Source organism: Hordeum vulgare, chromosome 4H (genome assembly GCF_904849725.1).
Source record: "Hordeum vulgare subsp. vulgare chromosome 4H, MorexV3_pseudomolecules_assembly, whole genome shotgun sequence".
Classification (NCBI taxonomy): Eukaryota; Viridiplantae; Streptophyta; class Magnoliopsida; order Poales; family Poaceae; genus Hordeum; species Hordeum vulgare.
Genome location: NC_058521.1, coordinates 397,538,526 through 397,552,715, shown reverse-complemented (window position 1 = coordinate 397,552,715; position 14,190 = coordinate 397,538,526). Strand labels below are relative to the sequence as shown.

At 41.6% G+C, this 14,190-nt stretch overlaps 1 protein-coding gene across 1 annotated transcript; it reads left to right on the top strand.

The window, feature by feature from the left end:
- Positions 1-475: 475 nt before the first annotated feature.
- LOC123448716 (ribosome biogenesis protein BMS1 homolog) lies at positions 476-13,266 on the top strand. Its single transcript, XM_045125692.1, has 18 exons — positions 476-749; positions 1,029-1,175; positions 1,254-1,344; positions 1,448-1,566; positions 3,297-3,487; positions 4,030-4,240; positions 5,506-5,743; positions 6,239-6,651; positions 6,975-7,074; positions 7,235-7,413; positions 7,855-8,207; positions 8,420-8,513; positions 8,596-8,814; positions 9,509-9,748; positions 10,251-10,460; positions 12,084-12,350; positions 12,435-12,638; positions 12,733-13,266. The coding sequence occupies exons 1-18, from the start codon at positions 615-617 to the stop codon at positions 12,883-12,885; spliced, it is 3,564 nt and encodes a 1,187-aa protein (XP_044981627.1). The 5' UTR covers positions 476-614; the 3' UTR covers positions 12,886-13,266.
- Positions 13,267-14,190: the final 924 nt, after the last annotated feature.

Below are 14,190 nucleotides of genomic sequence, written 5' to 3'. Positions count from 1 at the left end.
AAGTTCTCTAAAAAATATTAAGAATTTTAAAAAATTGATTAAAATAAGGAAAAATAGTCTGATCTGCCTATGTGTTTTGTTCTAATGCGTCCGTGTTGCCTTTTCACCACGATCATGAAGCAATCCCAGTTGCTAGCTACCTCGCTCTAATGGAGCTCGATCGTGAGTTTGAATCCTAGCTGACGCTTCGTGTTTTTCTCTGCACTTTTACACCCCTTGCAGTTTAATTTTTTTACTACAACGCTGGCAACCTGCGGTCGACCCAGGCGGGCCCTCCGCATTCCGCTGATGTCTGAATGCGGCAAATAGGAGGTCCCGACGTCCCACCCCGTCATGCATATCCATAAGCGTTTAGACGAAAATGGGCTGGGCCAGTGCGCAGTAAGTGGGCAAGTAGGATTTTCCTTGGTCCGAAATCTCTCCATCCACCGGGCCAAAAGCCCATCCCGTAGCACAGCCTGCTCATATCGGTCGGTACCACAGAGCGTATACGGAACAGATCACTAACGCAGCTCCCAAAACCCTCGCCCTCCACTCTCCTCCTTTCCGGCGGCCATCCCTCTCCGCCGCCGCAAAAACCCCGCGAGCACCGCCTCCGCAAAACCCTCCTCACCATGGCTCCGGGGGAAGCCGGCGTCGAGCAGCCGCGTAAGGCGCATCGCGTGGCCAAGTCGGGCGCGAAGGCGCGGAAGAAGAAGGGCAAGGGCGCCGCCGGCGATGATGAAGGGGGCGAGAGGAAGAACCCCAAGGTACGGAAGGGGCCAGCGGTCTGCTGGGTTTCTCTCTCGGAAAGTGCGGGCTTTCTCGCCGCTTGTTTTGTCATCCGTAGATTAGTCAAGTATTCGGCTGGCGAGCAGCATCCTATCTGTGTGCCTGTAAGAGCCTCGCTTAGGATGGACGATTCTGTTTAGTGCTTGATTCATGCCCGAATATTCTTGCACTATAAACCATGGTTACCGTTTCTTGTTCCTTTTTCCTGTCTGGTTTTGGAGGCCTTCGTTTAATTAGACTGCCATGCCTTCTCCCAGGCTTTTGCCTTCCGTTCAGCAACAAAAGCGAAGCGGCTACAATCTCGATCAGCGGAAATTGAACAACGCCGTCTCCATGTGCCAATCATGGATCGCTCAATTGGGGAACCACCTCCTTTTGTTGTCGTAGTCCAAGGACCTCCGCAGGTATGATATACTAGCTCTTGCATGAAAATAATGCCTATGTATTGTTCTCTGACCATTAGTTTACCTCAAATTCATCAGGTTGGAAAGTCGCTGCTGATAAAGTGTCTAGTAAAGCACTACACTAAACAAAACTTGTCAGATGTCCGTGGTCCCATCACGGTTGTATCAGGTTAATGAATCTTTCACATCTCATCATACATTAAAAAGCAAGTGCATAATGCTCTTCAAATTAACCAGATTATTGGGAATATGTATATATTTGTTACACATAGGTAAAAGCAGGAGGGTGCAGTTCTTGGAGTGTCCAAGTGATATCAACGGAATGATCGATGCTGCTAAAATAGCAGATCTTGCTCTGCTGCTTATTGATGGTAGCTATGGATTTGAGATGGTATGTTGTCAAAGCTGCTATTCTTATAAATACTTGTAGGTTAAGTTGTTTAGCAGACACTAGGGCCGACGACATAAATATGCTTTGTGGATTTATAGATGCACCTAAGGAGCACATACCCATCGACTTATATTCTTACATAGAGATGCGATAAAATGCCAGATCTTACTCCCCTTGGATAAAATGCCCCACCTCACTTTATAAATTATAATCGACAGCGAGCCATCTTACTTTGTCATCCTTCTTTCAATATTTAAATCATTTTTGGCTAAATGGCCTCCAAGTCAGGCTCAAAAAGATCAAAATGCTCCAGTAGCTTCTTCTTCCTTAGCTTGCCCCACCTACTTTCTCTCCCAACAAGGGCGTTCAGATCTTAGCTTGGGCGCCGGCTCCACCCCACCTTGATGGCTGCTGGAGCTCACGATGGTGTCTACTCCCGTTGCTGGAAGGGTTGAGCTTTGCCTTGGCCTGACCCAAATGCACTACTCCCCTCCGCGTTGCTTCCCCTCGTCCTCTAGCAGCTCTACAAAGGGAACCAACAGCGCACACAGCATGGCTCTTGGTCCATTCATGCGAGTCCTCCATCGGGTCAGGATCCCTAATGCTGCACCAAACTCTCAGGGAACCGAACTCTTCACTGTACTCCACTCACGCAAGCTCCAATAAATTGCTGCACCACTTGCTTTAGTTCAGTTGGGGGGGGGGGGAACAAGCAACCGACCAACACACATGACTAGTGATTGATGGAATATGTAACAGTACATGCGAACCATCTATGATTGCACTACGTCGTTGCTGTTGATTGGTGAATTACACCAATTGTCTGTGGTCCTTTCCTCCTATGTGCTGGTGAAGATGACATATAAGGCTCTCAACGCCTAGCTGTGGCAGAATGCCATGTCACCTTGACACGGTTCTCTCCTTGGTTGGTGTGCATGATGAGGGAAGCTCTCGCCGCAGTTGATCAAGCGTGGGGAGAAGGCGGCGGGGATGAAAGTGCAATGAGAGGGTTGGAGCTGACGAAGATAAAGTGTATTTGCCTTCCCTGTGGCTTTTGGATAGAAACCCCATGCGTTGCCACGGTATTGGAGATTTGATTTCTAAATATTATAAGTTTTTTGCAGCAAATAAACAATAATATTAACATAAAAATTTAAACATGTCACACTTAAATGGGTAGGAGTTAAAACCCACTTAGAATACACTATTGCATGTTGCATGCATGGTAGGGAGGCCCTCATGTCCAGATCAGGCGGTTGCTAGTGAACCAAGCTAGCAAATCTAATCTAACAGCTAAAACAATTTTGACGAGGTGGCTCACTTTAAGAGCTGGAAAATAGCAATCAATGTTTGCTAGTGGGGTTTGCCTATATATCTTGTATAAATACTCAAAATGGCATTCTGTCACGCTAAAAGTAAATTTGGTAACTAGATCAATTACAAAGATGGACATTTTCTCCAAGGTCAAAGTAAGATAGGATGCTTTAGAAAATCCCACTTCTCTTGCACATTAGGCTAAATGCTTTATTACAGTGATTAGATTTCCTGTCCATGACTATTTGGTTCCTTTTTTCATGTCTCAGTGTTCAACATATTAATTCTCCAGATCTCAGAGTTTGCTAATTCCTACCAATTGGTGGTGCCGACCTGTTGTTTTGATATATGTTTATCTGTTAAATCTTTTCTGTTAACATTGTACTAAAGCTACCCAAATGAACCCTTGTATCCAGGATACATTTGAGTTCCTTAATATCATGCAAGTGCATGGATTCCCCAAGGTAATGGGAGTGCTTACACATCTTGATCAATTTAAAGATGTAAAGAAGCTAAGGAAAACTAAGCAGCGCCTTAAGCATCGATTCTGGGCTGAGATAAAGGAGGGAGCGAAACTGTTCTACTTATCTGGTCTCATTCATGGAAAGTAAGTTTCTTTGAAGTTGGCATTTCATTGTTCAGACTCTTAGTTTGTAGGTAAATAACTGGAAATTTGATCCATGGGACACGGTAATTCAGTTTAAGCCAATTTGAGCTCACTGTTTGCCATATCATAACGAAATACTATGCAACATTAGGTGATTTCCCCGTGTGTTGCTGCGGAATTTAAAGATTAACTTCGGATAAAAAATTTATGAACAAAATGATCTAAATCAAAAGTTATTATTTTCAGAAGTAATTGTGTGTGAACAAATAGTTTGCATGTACGCTGGACCATTGAAGATGGACCAATTAAATTGAGGTATGCATGTGCTAGAAAATAGTTTTAGTGGATGATGACGTGTCACATTTGATGATGTGGAGGGCTGCATGTTGAGAGAATTAGAGTTAGTGGGGATCAACTATTTAGGTATACAGTATACTATGCAATATGCATTGGCTTCTCTATACTGCAGCATCATGACATGGCTGTACATTGACCTGGATTTTTAACTTCTGTTCTCCCACCACTTGCTCAATTCTGTGCAGATACACGAAAAGAGAAGTCCATAATCTTGCAAGGTTTATATCTGTTATCAAGCCCATCCCTTTGAGTTGGCGAATGGCACATCCTTACTTGTTAGCAGATAGATTCGAAGATGTAACTCCGTCAGAAAGTGTGCGCTTGAACAGGAAATGTGACAGAAAAATAACGCTGTATGGTTACTTACGTGGATGTAACATGAAAAGAGGGACCAAGGTAACATTTAAACATATGCCTTTTCTTTCATTGCTGAACTTTGATTTGAATTAGGGATTAACTTATTTGTGCAAAGGCTATTATACCTCATAACAGGCGTTTAATTACTCCCATGATTGAGTTAATATATGAATTCATCAATATAATTTACATTTGGACTTAGTTGAATAGCTCACAAATGGAGGTAAAGGACAAGATCTTACTTTTCAGTAAGCATGGATTTGATTTGGGTGAACCTACAGAAATTACTACTAGATAATTATTGTTCAGTTTGAAATTGACTAGATGGAATGCACAGCACTATTTTCATTAACTGTACTAGACATTGCTCAATCTTTTCACCACAACTCCGCAAAATGAGAAGTGCGTGTAGTTTATCTCTCGGTCATTTTAATTCAACTTCAGCAGCAGCCGAATAATACACAAAGCTTTCATTAATGATATGAACTCCTGACTTGCAACCACAGGCAACACACCTTGTACTAAGCCTTATGCTATATTGCTATGAGCAAGTTACTTTCGTGCATTTACAGTAGAAACAAGCATCCCCGTGCTCCACAATCTCCTTTAACACTAAAGTGATGAATGATTTAAGTGGGTGAGTATTCTATGAAGTGGTGATAGCTGGGAAAAAATCACCTAGGTAGCCAGATTACTTTTGTGATGTCTTGTACATTATTGATACTCCCTCCGTGCCTATTTACATGGTTCACACGTAATTTGAGATTCAATTTTGGCCAATAAAACTTGTGGTATATGTCAAAAAACTGCACCATTCAATTCGTATTAAAATGTAGTTTTAAATGCTGTAGTTTTAAGTTTCAACATATAATTAATATATTAGTGGTCAAAATGATGATCAAAGTTCGATCATGAAAATCGAGGATGCCATGTAAATAGGGACGACTGGAGTACCTTTCAGCATGCCTACATGGTGGCTCGCTTGTTAATTATTTGTTTAAAGATGGAAACGTTCTTAATGCTTTGCAATAGTGTTAGAAAGTGAGATTTTGTTCAATTATTTTGCACTAAATATGATGGTACTGCTGTGAATACCAAGGATGACTGCACAGGAAAGTGAGATATCAACCCCACACACAGTTTAGAGGTGCATCAGTATTTAGTCCTTACACGTTAGAAGGAATTTGGACTTCACATCACTTAGAAGGATGCATGTACACATTGGTGTTCCTGCTCTTTTCTCTCTGTGTTTGATTTCATTGTCCTACTTTTTTGGATGCTAACACTTGCAGTAATTTGTGCAGGTGCATATCACAGGAGCAGGTGATTTCAGCTTGTCTGGTGTAACAAGTTTGGCTGATCCCTGCCCTTTGCCATCGGCTGCAAAGAAGCGAGGACTACGTGACAAGGAGAAGCTGTTCTATGCCCCAATGTCTGGCCTTGGGGATCTCCTGTATGACAAGGATGCGGTGTACATTAACATTAATGATCATCTTGTTCAGTTTTCAAACACTGATGACAACAATGCATCTAAGAAACAAGGTACGACCAGCATGTTAAACTATAGATACCTGAATTTGGTCCCCTCCACTGAGATTGCTTGCAATTGGAGTTTTTTCACGTATGCCTGTTCAGGATAACATTTTTTTATGAAATGACCGTGCATAAACATGCTTTGGTAAACAAGGATATTTTAAGGCCAAACTGGAAACTCAGTTGACTGCTGATATTGTGTCGCTGACCTGATATTGCATTCAAATAATGTTGTGGCTTATGAGTGTTGCTGAGACATAGATTGCAAAGTGAGGCTGGCTGCTACATAATTGCTGCTTGTGCCTCAGAAAAATAATCTTAGTAGTGAAACTTTTGCTGGTGGACCAGTTATTTGACTAAATTTCCCTATCTTTATATAGTGCCATATGACTATTACACAGCTTCTGAAAGCGTGTGCGACTTTCCTTTAATACAATATTTGTCTCTAATAGTTTATCACATATCTATGCTTAATTGTTTGCTGGGATCCTGATCATGCTACAGGGAAAGGTAATGATGTTGGTGTGGCTCTAGTAAAAACTCTTCAGAACACCAAGTACTCCCTTGATGAGAAGCTAGATCAGAGTTTTATAAATTTCTTCGGCAGACGGCCTGCTGCTCAGTCCGAAGACAGTGACATGACAGGCAATGCCATTTCTTCAAGACAGAATGACCAAGGAGATGCTAACATTTTGGCACAAGTAGGTGGTAATAGCCTTAGTAGTGCAGGCACCCTGGAGAGCAACCGGCACTCTTCTTCCGAGTGCTCTAGTGATAGTGAAGGTGACAATGATGATGACATTCAGCCAAGTGATCTTGGCGTTGACTTGAGAGAAGAAGTGGAATTTTGCAATGGAAGAATGAGGCGAAAAGCTGTGTCAGCTAATTTTCAAGATGATGACGATGATGCTGATGAGGTTTACCACTTGCCCTTAGTATCAATGCATATCAGTGGATAGCTTTCTTTCTCTTGTTTTGTGTTAATACTTAGTTTATGATCCTTTTACTTCCCACAAATGCTTTATGTTTAAGAAATAATTGTTGAACATGCATTTATTTGTGAAATGTAACCCACCCAGGCAACCTATAAGACCATAGGTTGGTATTAGCTTTTCCTAAGTTCACCTGTCAATATAAAGTGACATTTTGTAGGCATGAACTTGTTTTTTAATGCTTCTATGGCATTATGGGGTTTCACTCTGAGTCTGTAAAAATATTTTAACCTGGTTTTGAAATACAGGGCTCTGATAACGAAGATGATAGTCGCAATGAAGATTCTGACGATGACCACCTATCTGAAGGTTCTTTATCATCAGATGGTAGTGAAGATCTTGATTCAGGTAGGAACCAATTTCACACACATATCTTACCTCATCCACCCAGCAACCCTTGCACATACATATTAGTTATGCTAATTTCTTTGCTGAACCAATTTCCTGAAGGATAAAACATTGTCAGTATTTTCTTTTGACATTTTAATTCTGAACTTTTTTATTTTAGATGATGGAACTGAAAACACTTCGAAGTGGAAAAAATCTTTACTTGCTAGAACACTGTCCAGACGGAGTGCCAGTCTAATGCAACTTGTGTATGGGCAAGCTTCAGCAGAACTAGACAATGACAGCGGCGAAGAAGGTAGCTCTGATGAAGAAATTTTTGTACCGAAAGGACAAAAAAAGGTAACTGTGTGTTGCATGCATGATAATTAATGGTAGATGAGGTATCTTGTCTTCTCTAGGATAGATTATTCACGACCTCTTGTTTGATAGCTATATTTGATGAGAAATAGGTCACCAGAGAAGGGACTTCAATAGACACTTGTTTTCTCTTATTATACTTCAGCCATCTGTATGCTGGGGGCAAAGAAAGTAGTGCCTAACTGCATTTGTTGTTTGCTATCATTGTTATAGTTCTCCTGGTCACAATATTTATAAAGGTACACACTATTGCAGCAATGCCCCTATTGCAGTGCTAATATATGTTCATGTGAGCATTTTCCCTTCTATTTTGTATTGCGTGATGGGTTACCTGGAGAATTTACTATAGTGCAGAGTTCTACATATCTTGCTAGTTTTGTTATTAGTGTGAACCAATAGATGACTTTGTTTTGCGACTCACAGCAAGTAAAGAATGAATTACCAAGCTTTGATGATATTGATGCTGAGGATTACTCTAAGTTCTCGAAAGTGGAGCTACGTGATTGGTCTAACGAAGATCTCATCAAAAGCATCCGTGACCGTTTTGTGACTGGAGATTGGTCAAAAGCTTCTCTGAGAGGCCGTGAGGTAGATGAAAATGGAGAGGGTGATGAAGAAATCGATGGTGATTTTGAAGATCTGGAAACTGGTGAGGTACACAAGAGCCAGGCTGCTGAAAATGCAGCTGGGACGCCAGGTGTTCACAAAGAAGACGAACTAAAAGTTGAAGAGCTAAGACTCAAGAAGCTTGCGCTTAAAGCAAAATTTGATTCAGAATATCCTTAATACATGATCGTTTTATCCTTCTTTATTTCTCTTTTGATTTGCAGTTTGTTCTTGACGCTCTTTTGCTTTCCTCTCAGACTGGAACATTTCCATGATCTGTTTATTTTGACCGGTTTCTTGAACTTATTTTCTTTTTTATTTGATTAGAAATTAGAAATGCATTATTGCTCATTTATTGTTCCACTCCTTGACTGAAACCTACATATGATGGATCGGACCTCTCTGGTGAGGAAGCTGATAACGAGAAGAAGAAATCGAAAAGAGAGCAATCGGACGCAGGGGGTTATTTTGACAAAGTATGCCGTGCCATTCTCTGCCCTTTTCAGCTCTGCTCCTGAAAAGAGAAAGGAGACTGATCTAGCTTTTGCATGTTTTCAGTTGAAGGAGGAAATTGAACTCCGCAAGCAAATGAATATATCTGAACTCAATGATCTGGATGAAGATACCCGAGTAGAAATTGAAGGATTTAGGACTGGTACTTACGTCAGATTAGAGATACATGGTGTGCCGTATGAGCTAGTTGAGCATTTTGATCCTTGTCACCCCATTCTCGTTGGGGGTATTGGCCTTGGTGAGGAGAACACTGGATATATGCAGGTCAGCTATTTTGTATTTACTTTGAGTTTTCTTGATCAGTAGCTTAAGGAGTTGAAATATGCTGGTGCAGTTACTTGATGTTGGAACTACCAATACTCTACATAGCTGTAAAATAATGTTACATGGAGCTTCCAACCTTCCACATTTACATCACGTGTAGATATTATCACGGCAGTCAGAAGGAAAAAGTGGAACAGATCTTGACTGATTATTTGGCGGTCTAGATTACAGTGCCGCAGAGTCAAATCTGGATGTTAGATTTAACCTAGTTGTATGACAAGTACACCTCCATTCCTAGTTATTGAATTGTTGAGAAAATATTTGATGGAAACCAAGTTACAGTGAAAACTTGGTGGATGCTAAGAGTTTTCAGGAAGTCCTGAAAACTGCAGTATTTGAGGAGGGTGATATCCTATTAATATGTGAAATCGCAAGTTGAAAATCATATTCATATGGCAGATACATAAAAAACAGATCAGTATGAATAGTGATGTTTAACTGTTTTTTTTTTCTTCCACTGGATATTTTGCGCTAGTTTATTTGTATGATGTTTAATGAACACTATCCATTTTTGAATTATAAATATGTGTGCTGTAGCATCTAACAGGCAATTGCAGGGGATTAATTGGTTCATTTTTATTATACTGGCGGTGACCCACATTTTAACATATTACCCTATTCGATGTTGATACAGGTTAGCTTGAAGCGCCACAGGTGGCATAGGAAAGTGTTGAAGACAAAAGACCCAATTGTCGTCTCTATTGGTTGGAGACGTTTCCAAACAACGCCTGTGTATGCAATAGAGGATCGAAATGGTCGGCACCGCATGCTCAAGTACACACCTGAGCATATGCATTGCTTTGCTATGTTTTGGGGGCCACTGGCTCCACCAAAAAGCGGTGTACTAGCTGTCCAGAGTCTTTCCAGCAATAAGGTACACACATTGATGAGTTCACACCAATCCATAGATGGTTAGTGGCAAATAAGAGAAAATATGCTTAGTGTGACATTTGGACATGTTATTTCCTAGCAAATGTTCCTGTTTTTAATATCCTCAAGTGACAGTGATAATCAAAATCAGAGGCTATCATAGCCGCAGACAAGCAAGTGACAATGGCATAGTATCATAATCATCTAATCACAACCAAATCGAACGGAATTTTAAATTGTTGTTTTGCCAAGGCCCTGACTTATGTCCCTGACTCGCCATTTCTCTGAAGAAGTTAGGCACTATGAATGCCACGGAAAGCTAGTCAGGAGTGACCATCATTTTATTGGATGGACATGTTCAATAATTGTCCGTCACTGTAAACATGCATCTAGGAGTTTCATTTTGCACTACTTGATAATAGTTTGTAGTTCCATTCTGTTTTAGCAATAGTCATTTTAGTATATTAACTGATATGCTTTGCAATGATGCTTGCACGTTCACACAGGTACCATTTAGAATTACTGCAACTGGTTGGGTTCAGGAATTCAACAATACTGCCCGAATTATGAAGAAGATCAAGCTCACAGGCGCACCATGCAAGATATTTAAGAAAACCGCCTTAATTAAAGGGATGTTCACATCTGATTTAGAGGTTGCTAGGTTTGAAGGTGCAGCAATTCGGACAGTAAGTGGAATCCGAGGACAAGTTAAGAAGGTAATACATGAAAGGGCTTGCTTGAATAATCCATGGTAGTTATTTATAGCATCTAATTTTATGCCTCCACAATTTCTCAACATTTTTATATCCTTGCATTGTCTTCGGTCTTGTATGGACATGTAACAGCACACCAAGTGGTCTGGCTAGTAAACGGACTTTTTGCATACACATTTTTTTACTCTCCTTGATCAAACCAAATTGAAGATCTTGAAAATGACCAACTATCGTCTCATGGGTTTGGTTTATAGCTAAACTCCCAAGTTTTAGTACTTCCTCCTTAAACCAATATAAGAGCGTTTAGATAACTAGTTATCTAAACGCTCTTATATTAGTTTACGGAGGGAGTAGTTCTTAACTAGAACCTTTTAGCTTTTTGGGGACGCCAATGGAAGTGGACGACTGTACAGAACCTTGAAAACTACAAGCAGACATTATAAAACTCTCAATCTGTTCCTATCATATCCGTAAATATGGTTTTGGAGAGATTTTTGAGGGGGATATTTGGCAGCGGCAATGGACAAGTCGAAGTAATATGTGCTTGTAATTGTCCGTCCTGACTTCTAGTAGTACATTACAAATATATTCGAGTTACCCTACTCCTAGTAAGTTGATGCCTAAAAAGGTAGACAGTAACAAGGCGTTTCATAGAAATCTAGTAATATGCATCCAAATGCATATAATATTGGATGTACGGCTGTCAACCAGCTGAACCAGAACACATACAACCAAGCTTGGCTTGAGCTCGGTTTTTAATACTATGAGAAAACCTGGGCTCAGGCTCAGCTCGTAGACCTTGGGTCGGGTTGCTGAGGACTCGACAAAGCTTGAGCTTTGCTTTGCTCAGGCTCTTGGAGAATCATCATTTTCTTCTGACCAGAACATTTGCTCAGAAACTAAGCACTGGTCTACTAAAGAAGTGTTGCAAACCTAGTTTTCATACATGGTACCACAACTTCAATCTTCTGCCGTGGCCAAGGTGGGAACCAATAAACTGGTCACCAGGCTGCGAAGGTTGTGCTTCGCTGTTTGCTGCAGGGAGCAGCCAATGTGAATGATCCATAATGGGCTGCAAAGCGACTGTCATGGGCCAATTGAAGAATGTTCACGGGCTAGGGGGTTGTAGGCAGCGAATTGAATTGTAACACCCAAGTTAGAATCTGTTGCCGTTAGAAACAACTGGGTTTTAATAACATGGGTTTCAAATAAGGTCAGGGCAAGAAGAAATGGTGAACCCTTAATTGGATGGATACTGCTAATCAATCTATAATATTGTATTACCTATGCTGAAATGGATGTATGTAGCATTGAAATACGTCTAGCTACCCCCATTTCAGCGTCAACTAATATGGGACGGAGGGAGTATCATTTTAGATTTTGGTAAGTTAGCAACTTAAGAACTGCGTGGGCTGGTTTAGGTATAATTTGTAGCTCTAATAAAACTAAATAAAAAAGAAAGTGAAAAAAATGTGCGCCATGTAGGCACCCCCAATTGATGTATGTTTATTAGTAGAATGGAATCATATTTGGATTCTGTGTAAGCACATCTGAAGCTGACAAATTCATCATCTTTCTGGTAATTTAAATATTCAAATGTAGGTACTAAATAGTATTCTGTTACAGGCAGCAAAGATCGAACCAGGAGATGCGCTAAGGAGAAAAGGGGAAGCTACGGAAGGCATTGCGAGGTGCACATTTGAGGACAAAGTTCTTATGAGTGACATTGTCTTCATGCGAGCATGGGTCAACGTTGAAGTTCCCACCTACTGTAATCTTGTGACCACTTCTCTTCAACCCCGAGATCAGATGTGGCAAGGCATGAGAACCACTGCTGAGTTGCGGAAGGCATACAACATACCTATTCCACACAACAAAGACTCTGTTTACAAGGTTTTGAGCCTTAATTTCTTGTCAGGAACCCTTCGTTGCTCTTAATATCCTTTTTACCATCTCTCTCACATGTTATCATGGCAGGGTATTGAGAGGAAAGTGCGGAAGTTCAATGCAATAGAGGTCCCTAGGAAACTGCAACCTTTACTTCCTTTTAAATCAAAGCCGAAGGATAGACCTAAGGGCAAGAAAGGATCAGCTGTAGACATGATACCAGAGATTATGAATATTGGTGAGAAGAAGATACATGGAGCTCTTCAACAGTTGCATCTGTTAAAGCATGAAAAGGTACACATGTTATGTGCACACGAGCATGTTCTAACTTGATGGTTGATGCATTGTTGTGCGTGGTGCTTATTATCCATCCGCTTGATTTATACAGACGAGGAAGGAGAAAATCAAGCGTGGGCTGCAGAAGAAAGCACACGAGGTGCAGAAAGCCAAGACAGATGAGATAACGAGGAAGCGGCAGAGGGAAGATAGGCGTGAGAGATACAGGGAAGAAGATAAGAAAAAGAAGCGTGCCCGAAGGTAGGCGAGGAAGGTACAAGGGTCTGTCTCTGCACTGTCGTTCCCGTCAGATGAAGCACCAGCCAGGACGCACTGTCTACCCAAGACATGTCACCCCACTGGCACGGCTGGCAGCAGACGACTCATGAACCTCTAGTACGGATTAGTTGGAGATGCATGTGATATTGCTAGTCACTCTCGCAAAAGAGAAAGATGTGGTAACTAGGGCCGGTGACACCATGTTTAACCGATAAGCGTATACCTCCGTGCTTATGTAGATTTTGTCATCCATGAGTGACCAGCTTACATCGTATGTTGAAAAGTTGAGAGACAGAACAGTTGGCCAATTTTGTTTCGTCAGGTTTTGAGCTTTTGGAGTTATTGACATTGGTTTTGACTAGAAAAAGGTTCGTGCATTGCAACCAAAATGATGGTTTAAAATCTGATAATATATAGTTGCAGCCAAAACAAAGATGTTCTTAGTCTATACATTTTCACACTACGGTACATGCATTGTGGGTGGTTAAGCAGATCTCTTTGCCACAAGGTGGCCTTTTTATTTCTGTTATAGTGCAACACTATTTCTGTTATAGTGCAACACGTTTCATCATTATTCGGGCATCTCTTCATTTCTTGACAGGTTGTTCCTTGTGTACTTGCGGACATATATAAGCTGATTTAGTTTCGTGTAAAGCAGTGATGTGGTACTATTAGTTTTTGAATATGGTACTGTTAGTTAATAGGAGCAAACACTTACTTTTGGCATAACGGAAATAACGGAATCGCACGCTAGCTAGTTTCCTTATGTCCTATCATAAAAAAGAATGAGAGGACAAATTCAATTTACAATCTGAACCCGTTGAACCGGTATGGCCCAGCCCATACAAGTTATTTTTTAGGGCCCAGGCCCATGTAGTGGGACTGACCTAAAAAGGATGCTTTCAGCCATCCCGTTCCTAACTAAGCCGCCACACACAAAACACAGCCGCTGGAGGTACTCCTCTCTCCCTCCCGTACTCCTCTCTCCCTCCCGTTCCTACATGGTATCAGAGGCCAGGTCCGGCAAGGCCTGACGGACGGCGGCGCCGGCCGGCGTGGCTGCGGGGTCCGGTGGGGATCGATGGCGGCCCTGCGCGCTGGAGAGGAAGCGGCTGTGCACGGGCTGTGCGCACGCGCGAGGAGGAGAAGCGGCTGCGCGGGCGACAGGGCGACGGCTGGTGCTGGTTCCTTCCTGCCCCGGCTCTCTTATCTTTCTCTGTTCTGCTGTGTTTCTGGAGGTGGAAGGGAGAAGGAGAGAGGAGGAAGCGAAAGAAGGGCAGCTGCTGGAGTC

What these genes read in the sequence shown, in the direction of transcription:
- LOC123448716 (XM_045125692.1), top strand. Translation starts at nt 615, where the DNA reads ATGGCTCCGGGGGAAGCCGGCGTCGAGCAGCCGCGTAAGGCGCATCGC. An exon ending in ACATGAAAAGAGGGACCAAG is followed by an intron (nt 4,241 to 5,505) that starts GTAACATTTAAA and finishes TAATTTGTGCAG; the next exon opens with GTGCATATCACAGGAGCAGG. An exon ending in ATCTGTTAAAGCATGAAAAG is followed by an intron (nt 12,639 to 12,732) that starts GTACACATGTTA and finishes TGATTTATACAG; the next exon opens with ACGAGGAAGGAGAAAATCAA.